Source organism: Protopterus annectens, chromosome 13.part0 (genome assembly GCF_019279795.1).
Source record: "Protopterus annectens isolate FY-2018-M chromosome 13.part0, PAN1.0, whole genome shotgun sequence".
In the NCBI taxonomy this organism is placed as follows: domain Eukaryota; kingdom Metazoa; phylum Chordata; order Ceratodontiformes; family Protopteridae; genus Protopterus; species Protopterus annectens.
In genome coordinates, this window is record NC_056747.1 from 583,118,942 (window position 1) to 583,128,981 (window position 10,040).

The following is a 10,040-nucleotide window of genomic DNA, read 5'->3' on the forward strand; positions in this document are numbered from 1 at the left end:
AGTGGTTGGACATAAACTCTAACTCCCCTACATCTAGTAAGAACTTGTGTGGTTTCACACAATTAATAGCTCCACACATTATAGCAAGACAAAGTCCCTATTACACTGGATCTTAGTATCAGACCCTATCAAGTACACCATCTCAGGTGCAATGTCTTACTGTCTCAGTACCAATCTGCCATTCTCTACAACCAGACATCCACTTAAACACCATGCTTATAAAACAACACACAGCCTTTCCAAGTTTAACCCACAAATATTCATTAATAACCTATTATGTATTAAGTGGAACTTCCTAAAAATACAACTTCTATGACGCTGTAAATGAATTTATTACAACTTTCCTGAATATCTTAAATAGCCTTGCACCTCCTAGAAGGAAGTGAATAAAACAAAACAAAATGCAATTTGGTTGTCTAAAAACAGTAGAATACTAATGCAGAACAGAGAAAAATCATGGAAAGAATGGCAAAAATATAAAACTCCATAATATCTTTAAAACTTCAGAATGTTTCACAATCATACCAAAAGGAAAATTAATGAAGACAAAAAAACTATACTATAACAACTTTAAGAATAATAGTAAACACAAACCTAAAAATTCTGGATAACCATTAAATAAATCTTGCATCCCAGCCATAATTCATCCCTAACCCCTATCCAAATAACTAATCAATAGAAACCGCAATACAATTAAACTCTTATTTCATAGATAGTATAAACATCTCTAACGATTCTCTAACATCTAATCCTGATCCAGCCAAGCAGCCACGTATCACATCCACTTTCACCTTTAAACCTGTGCCCACATTTTATATAAAACTACTTGGAACTCAAAACCATGCTCTACGTAAGCTGATGCCCTTTGATTCAAATACCTTAAAATAGCAGCCAATAGCATTGCCTACCCTGTCTCAATCATTATAAACAGGTCAATTCAGAATTCCCATGTTCCCTCTCTCTCTGAAAAAAGTCACACATTATCCCTCTGCACAAAAGGAGGAAATTCACCAAACATTACTAACTTCAGACTTGTAGCAATCTTATCCTCCCTCTGAAAAATACATGAAAAATGTATTCTAAAACAAGTGCTAAACCATCTCCTGCAGGAAGAACTCCTATCCCTGACACAACATAGCTTCTGTCCTTCCCAACACTGCACTTCTAACCTATACAGATACTGTCAAAGCTAGTAATAACAGTAAGCTAGTCTCTTCCTTATTTATAGACTTGTCTAAAGCCTTCGACACAGTTTATCATAGCAAAGTTCTACTTCAATTATCCTGATTAGGTGTCTCTCTCAGCCCACTCATACATGGTTCAAAAGCAACCTAATGGGTATCAGTCAGTAAAATGGCACTCCACTCTCTCTCCATACCTCCCAATCACCACTGGTGTAATCACAAGGCTCTATCCTTATTTCCCTCCAACATTCTCAACAACACCCTCCACACATCCACAGTATGCAGAGGACTCCATACTCAATTGCACATCTGACTACGTGGCACACCTCCAAAAAAATGACTCAGGAAGCTTTAACAGCAACTGAAACATGGCTTTGTAACTAACAATTCATGTTCAACCAAAACCAAACTACTACTTTTCCCCCAACTCTCTCTCCCACAAAAAAGCAAACTTTAAAAGTCCTCTCTCACTTCTTATTGCAAATTATTATGGATAATAGTGGAAGATAATCTTAAATTCGACCTGCATATACAAAACTGCATAAGAAAAAAACATCAAAAACTAGGAATGCTTTACAGACAGAACATTTTCTCACCGACACAACTAAAACTACACTTACCACTACTTATCTCCTCCCCACACTTCTTTATGGTACTCCCATCCTTACTAACGTTCAGGCATCACAAACATCAAAATTTGAACAATGCCAAATTTGTAGCCAATACCCCTTTCAGAACCCACCACTGTATAGCACTAAAAACCCTAAAATGGTTAGAACGACCTCATTAACATATACACAGCTTCTTGCCACCAGTAACATTATACAGAATCCATCTGCTTTTCCAGTACTAAATAAAATTCTACACAACTATGTTCCCACTCAGTCATTACAATCCAATGACCAAAAACTCCCGTCCTCCCATCTGTCCACAAACCTATCAAATTTGCTGGGCATTCCTGTTTGTATTATACTAACTTACCTTTAATTTTTCTATAAACTCACTAAAATTTCTCTAACTATTAAATCATTGTCATATAACTTGTATCTATTCTTAACCAATGTTTGTATATTGTGTCTAATTTGGTATAATTATTCAAATTGTATTTTTTTTTATTATTATTTTTTAAGACTGTAAAATTATTGTTCTTAAAATGTTTTGCAATTCTTTGGTGCTTTTGTCTCCATTCCACTGAGAAAAATGGGGTCCTAACCAGTCGCACTTTCTTGGTAATCAAATGTCAAATCAATCAATAAATTAACATGTTACCATACAAATCACGAATGCAGGAAAGTACTTGGGTAAAATCGGAGTGTAATTAATTGGTTTACATTTTACAGCTTACTCATTTCTCTCACAAACAAAATCTTGAACATATTTAGAAAAGATTACAGTCTTGTAACTCCAGGGCAATCAAAGTGCTCATTTCCCCTTAACAAAAACAAAGTCAAGTGATCTCGCTACTTCCAAATCTTCTGATCTTAATGTGTATTCTGTGATCTTTACTCTATAAATACAAAATCTGTAGGAGGCCATTTATTACATCACACACCACCTTATCTAGACTTCTCCCCTCATCTGGTTGGTTATGCAGACTAAAAAGCTTACAACCTTAGCTTTATGTTGTATTTTGGGGGATGCATAAGAAATATATTCTTTGAATTGAACAAGGTCATGTTTGCTATGTAAACTTTAAAGGTCAGACTTATGGAGAACAGCATTTTGCAAAGAGTTGAAGGGAGGGTTTTACCATTTCATATCGAAATACTGGAGATCTTGGCATTTTGTGATCGGCTACCTAGATTAAATGCACTTGGACACTTAATCGCTTTCACAGACATCAAATCAGACCTATACTGTGAAAGAAAAGATTACTATTTGTTTTACCACCTGCCAACTACCCTTTAGTATAATCATTTATATAATATTATGTACACCGGTTCTTAGTAGCACCTCAAATAACAATCCACAGACATACATGATACAAATGCAGGTGGCATACAGCACTCAGAATCAATGTGCTTTCCACTTGGGAGGTTATCAGCTTAATTAATGTTAGCAGATGCAGTTTAAAAAGCAGGGATCTGCAGAAATAATTTGACACAAAATTATGAGAACTTGGACATGGTGGGAGTACAGGCTTTGTATGAGAGTGAACCAAACTGTGGCGGTCATGAGGGTTGCCCTATCACATATCACAGTTTTCAGATGGCACATTTCCAAGGTTACTGCCTTTGGTTCCTTACACTTGGGGCTCATTTATTACCATTATGACAATGATTTTTGTTCAAGCAGGTGAAGCCTCGTTAAGCATACACTCAAGAGATGTAGGAGGAAGTTCATGATTTATTGCATATCTATCAGGCAGGAGTGTGGCTATGTAATGTTAGGAGGGAGTAGGAATGAGAAGTTCTGATATGCAAGATGGCTTGTCAGTTAAGCTAGTGGGAGGGCCGATAGGTCTGAAATGCAAGATGACTTGTCAGTTAAGCCAGTAGGAGGAATGATTAACCAGGTCTTGAATAGTCTAAACATATGCTTTCTTTTGCAGTTCCACTGAAATACCACAACAGCAAATTTTTAATCACAAAATTTACATCACCCAAAATAACAAAAAAATTCAGAAAATGTCTTTTTTGCAGGGGGGCAAGCCCCCCTCTACACCACCCACACCCCTACTAATTATATATACTAACACATTTCAGGTCATAATGCCAAATCCTCACTGTACCTGTGCTTTGGGGCATCCAAAGGCTGCCCCTGCCAATAATGGCCACAGGCAACAAGCCAGGGGTAATTTGTGATTTCCCATCCATTAGCCCAAACTGAATTTGAATAGACTTAGGAAAGAGTTCTGTTTCACATGAATGTATGTCTGCTCATGAAAAGGGGTAATCGCTGAGGCACATACCTGTCCCACCAACATGTTTTCTCACAGAATGGTTTAAATCTTTAGATCAGGTATTTTTAGTGTTGTTTATTTTGTGAATGTGTAGCAGATCCATTAGGCAAGCCCTACTTGCTTTGTACAGAATGGCTTGCACCTCTTGTTCTCAGTCCTCCACATACTAGCTAAAACTTGTGCAGCCCTCATAGTGCCCTTTTAAGGCACAATCCAGCTAATGGACCTCCCAGCTTAGCCAAAAGAACAAATCAGACACCAGGTCACATCACGGTATCTCTGCTCATTGTCAACAGTCTCAATAATAAAATGCCCAACCCGGAAAGACTCCTGCATTTGCAGTACATAAATGTGTGTCATCACCAAAACAATGTTTAAATGTTCAGAGAGCACCACCCCTATATCTGGGTTTTGTGCCTTCCATCCCTTTAGACATAATGACAACTGTGGTGGAGTCTTCATATTTGAGGGAGACCATAATGTTGCTAGGCAGATTACTAGAGACTCACAAATAAACCTCACTGAGATACATATCACACTTAAAAGATCACATCAAAACCTGTTAGAGGACTCCCTCTATGTCCCTTGAAAATCATGTGAAGTTATTAAATATACTGAGGGATGTCCTTTAACCAAAAATTCCATTATTCTGGAAGACTCAAGCTGGGACATCTATACTTCAAAAACTGGAATGTGTCCAATAGTACCTAGATTTAGTAAACAAAAACATCCTTGACCAGGTAGCTGAAGAAACCATTACACATCAAAATATCCTAGACCAGGTCCTTACAAATATAACATCTGTATACACCATTCAATCAATATATTCCTCCCCAGTTAGCTCAGACCACAGAGTGATAACTTTTGCCTCTACAATCTTGAAACCAATGGATGCCAATATCAAACATTCAGCAAGACATACAAATCTTTAATTCTGTGATGAAGTCTACAAATTTAAGTACAACAGTATCACTTGGACATTGATATAAGCAGCAGTCAAACACACACACAAAAAACATTCTATGCTCACCTAGATAAATGTATAAATCTAGAAGTTCCAACCAGATCTTAAAAGAACAGGAAGTTTAAGAGCAAACCACCCTGGAGATCCACAAACATAAATTATATGACAAGAGAGAAAAAGACTCCTTAAAAGTATACAGCAGAATAAATGACCCTCAAATCAAAGTTATCAAGAAACTGTCAAATAATTTAAAAAATACCATTAGGAAACTTAAGGCACCCCATAAACTTAGGCTAGCATCAGCAGCTAAGAAAAATTATAAACCCTTCTTTAACTATGCCAGGAAGCTAAAGAATAACACCCGCATTGGTCAGAACTTAAATGACTATCTACTTGGATCCAGTTGTCTCTGGAGTGTATTTTGCACTGCATTTATTTGCTAGAATATTGGCATTGCCAAGTACCCAAATCCCACATATCCCCAAAGATCTCACCCCCCCCCCCCCCATCACCACTAATGAACATATACAAAAGTTACTTTTCAAGATTAAAGAAGATACAGCCATCATGGGACCAAATAATATAACTGACTGCTTAGTAAATAATACTAAACAGGTGCTGACAGAGAAGCACCTTAAAGTAAACTACAATATTCAACTAATTACTGTCTTTGTCCTAAAGGTCTGGTGTACAGCAGTTGTGATGTCGCTTCATAGGGCATCCCAACCACTGACCTTGAAATTAAAGGCTCACCAGTTTGACAAGTCTCAGCTGCAAAGCCATGGAATTTACCTACATGAGCTGATTAACTAGAATATTTAAAAGCTTAAAAGACTACTCCTGCAACAATCTGACTTTGTCAAAGGCAGATCCTGTCTAATAAATCTAGTTAACATCTTTGAAAGGGTAACATAGGTTGCTAAAAGCAGTCGTGCTGTACACACAGCGCACATCAACCTGGTCAAAGCATCTGATGCCATTAGTCATGTTTGCATACTGCACAATCTAAAATATACTAAAAATAAAGTCCAGTGAAGTATGAAGGATAGAAAATTGCCTAGAAGATGGAACCCGCACCTTAAAGTAAACTATAATATAATATTCAACTAATTACTGTCTTTGTCCTAAAGGTCTGGTGTACAGCAGTTGTGATGTCGCTTCATAGGGCATCCCCACCACTGACCTCAAAATTAAAGGCTCACCAGTTTGACAAGTCTCAGCTGCAAAGCCATGGAATTTACCGTACATGAGCTGATTAACTAGGATATCAAAAAGCTTAAAAGACTACTCCTGCAACAATCTGACTTTGTCAAAGGCAGATCCTGTCTAATAAATCTAGTTAACATCTTTGAAAGGGTAACATAGGTTGCTAAAAGCAGTCATACTGTACACACAGCGCACATCAACCTGGTCAAAGCATCTGATGCCATTAGTCATGTTTGCATACTGAACAATCTAAAATATACTTCAAATAAAGTCCAGTGAAGTATGAAGGATAGCAAATTGCCTAGAAGATAGAACCCGCACAGTGAAGGTAGCAAGCTTTCACAGAGTGTGAAGGTGACCAGTGGTGTCTTGCAGGACTCGGTGCTTTGGCCTCTATTACTTAGCATATATTTTTTAGATCTCCAGATCAGAAATTTGCAGAGGACTGAATCTGGGTGTTATTCTCAAGTTCACTTCTGACAACCAGGCCATCTAAATGAGCTTACTGGCATACAAGCAACAGGCCAAATTAAAGTTAAAAAATGCAATATTGTCACATTTGATAACTCCTCCCCTCACTTTATAGCACAGAAAACACCCCACTACAAAATGAAAGTATAGTTTGAGACCTTGAAACATGGGTTGATTATTACATCTCCTTCAATCATCATATTACTACAGTGGTCAGAAGTCTTTTTACCTGGTGCAGCTAATCGTAAAAGTAATTTCATCCTGCTCTACCATTACATCCTTATATTCTGCATTGATTAAGCCAATCATAGAATACAATGTACCCTTTGGGATGTACTTCTCAGAACATATCAAACAAATGGAAATACCCCAGAGACTCCTAACTGAAAAGGGCACTGGTTTTAAAAAAACAAACTGCCAGAAAAAAAAATGGAAAAACTCACCCTTTATTCAGCACCCTCTAGGTTCCTGAGGGGGTGATTTGTGCCTTGTTTTCCATGTGGCATTAGGGACCCAGTAGCCCAAGGTTTCATATCTCCATAAATCAAACAATCCCACTAATACTAGGACCATAGACATAAACCTATATCAACAAATAAATAAAAGTTGGAGAGATTGGGTTGTTACGCAATGCCTTCCCCACCTCTGGAACAGACTTCCACTGCAAATTACACAGTACGATACACAATATTCATTCATACAGGAATTAGACAATGAATGGGCATTCTCAAATTTACCCCTGGCTTGACTTGCAAGCCCTTCTTGAAAAAGGATGCAAAGATTAAGCGTAGTTACTGGTAAGGTGTAAATGGCCATTAGACTGCGTTGCCTTGCATTGCCTATGCTTGTGTGTGTGCTCATGCAATGTGGATACATTAAATTAATTTTAATTTTGCTGTATAATGAAGAAACTGTAGCCAGTACTTGGTAATACTATGGTAACAAGAACGACTAAAGCACTGGCATTTTACTTTCCCTATTATCTCCACATTTTGTAAACTACATGAGATATACAAAAATGTTTTTACGCAAAAAAAAGAAGGTTATCGTATTACAGGACACTTCAGTTCTGGAAAATGTCACATACAGGTTTACAGCTTTTAATCAAAATATACGTTCAGAATTATTTCTGTGCTCAGCCGGGGAGAGAACACAAGTAAGGCTGTCAGGCCTTTCTTCGTCATTTATAGAAACTATCTAACATTTCTGTGATTCCTTAATTCCGTTTTAGCTGTGATGCCACCTTCAGAGTATGAAATTGATTATAATGACAAATGGTCACTGAAAGAAGGCAAATTCTACACCAAAACTTCATGATCAGGGAACAAAGAAAAAAGTTACCAGTTGCTGCACAGAGTAGTGTCCATCCTGTGATAGTGTTTGACTTGCTGATTTACTGACCTATACAAAAGAGAAAAGTGAATGAATCAGTTTACTGCTCTTCATTTTCCCAAGTGTGTCTTATCAGGATTTGGTAAATCAGTGTTATAACTGTACTATCTGCCCCACAATATAAAATACATCAGACTTACAAACACAGTCGATATGCTCAGTAAATTAACGTCCGATCTCCATTAAGCCACTGGAGAATAGAGACTAAGATTAGGATCATAACGTCTTTGCTCAAGAATCACAGGCAGTTTTCAATATTATCTTCTGCATCAACAAGCATCACTGAACAATGGGAGGCATGTAATTCTAAGTATACCTCTCAACTGTACTGATTTTCACCTCATATTTTTGGTCTGTTCTTCATAAAATTTTTGGTTTTCTGGATTTTTGTAGCAAATAATTGAAGATTCAATTCACTGTATATTGTCAGGAATTTGAGTTGAAGACTTTGCATCCTTCAGAAAAATGCATGTTTACACAATACTCTAGCAACTTTCCAAGTTAATAAGTGCAATATTTCAAAATTGTCCCTATTTTTGTAGTGCCCCCCCCCCCCCATTATTTTGGTTTTGTCCAGATATTTTGTGCTAAGAGATTGAAAGCTATGGCTCTCAACCTCATGACCGAAGTATCAGAGACAAAAACAAAATGTGGGACAAAGGCGGAAGAACACGAACATTGTTTAAATATTGCTCCAACACACTTAGAAATGTTCTAGATTACCAAGTTTTTGCAAAACTTACATTTGCTGAAGGGTGACAATGACATTTACGTCATTATTTAGTAAGTATCTTTACAATTTGCTATAACACCATAACATTTACAAAGAACGGGCCAAAAACTGTAAGGCAAAGATCAGGGTAATTCCTCTAAATCAGGAGCAGTTGCGAGATATGCCTAATATCCGGCATAGTCACTCACTGTAATTCTCAATGAATTCCAACACCTGTAGCTCCAGCAGGTGACAAAAATCCTTTGGAAAGAAGGGAGCCACTGTTGAGTCCCATTTTATTTACAACCGCCAAGCGATTTGACTCAAGTTGGTTATTAAGTAACGTGACCACTTTATCTTCACAAAGCGTTATGACCACTTTATCTTCACAAAGCGTTAGCCCCTTCCTCAAACTGGCAAATAGTTCCCCAAATTTGTAACTTCTTACCATGAAATCTGAAAATGCCGCAGTCTCTTTTGACTAATAAATATCTTGAGCCGTACACTTTACATTTCAGAATGATATGTTGTGTTTCTTTCGTATTTCCCTTCAGGGACAATTATCTAACGTCAAGCTTGGCTTTCGGTTTCATTTCAGGAGTTTTACATCTCGGGGTGGTGGCGTTTGATCAGCACAGCACAGCTGATTTAAATAATTAATTACTAGGTACATATAGACCAGCTAGAACTTCTCGTTTTTACTAAAACTGCAAGCATGCGTACTTTAGAAATACGATATGAAACCTAAAATTATAATCCCGTAAGCGATCACTACGTGAGTAATACCTCTCAACTATACAAAGTTTTGCAGAAAGTCCAGATTTTGCCTCATCATAGTTTTTGTTTGTTCATTAAAAAAAAGTTTATGTTTTTTGCCAAACAATTGAGGATTGAAGACATAAGTAATAGGGCTGGCCCTTTTCAAAGGTCTCCTTCAAAAGTGGGACATTTTTTGTAGAAACATCAGATTTTGCAGGGCATAACATACCCACAACCAGTACAAAGGACAGAACTTCACTTTTTTGCCAAAATAAAAGCTTATTCTTGTAGCATTTGAGTTGCTTATTCTGTTTATTATAACATTTAGGTGTTTCAGATGCAAAATAAATGTTTTAGGCAACTATTAAAGAAAATATAGGAAGTATTTTTGTCCTAAAATCTCAGGACATTCGCAATGTTTTTTGTGGGACACAACTGCCCAAAGAGGGA

At 37.2% G+C, this 10,040-nt stretch overlaps 1 protein-coding gene across 4 annotated transcripts in view; it reads right to left on the reverse strand.

Annotated features, from left to right (window-relative positions):
• The window catches only part of XAF1 (XIAP associated factor 1), a 205,061-nt gene extending 195,555 nt beyond the window's left edge, over positions 1-9,506 (reverse strand). Inside the window, exons 1-2 of one of the 4 annotated variants that reach the window (XM_044054244.1) lie at positions 9,280-9,506; positions 8,069-8,128 (exon numbers count right to left, since the gene is read on the reverse strand). In XM_044054244.1, coding sequence (XP_043910179.1) covers positions 8,069-8,094 — 26 coding nt within the window. In that variant the 5' untranslated portion in view covers positions 8,095-8,128; positions 9,280-9,506. Of the gene's footprint in view, positions 1-8,068; positions 8,129-8,259; positions 8,626-9,040; positions 9,163-9,279 lie in introns of those variants that run through there. The other 3 variants (XM_044054246.1, XM_044054245.1, XM_044054247.1) reach the window with 3 other exon arrangements.
• Between the last annotated feature and the right edge of the window lie 534 nt (positions 9,507-10,040).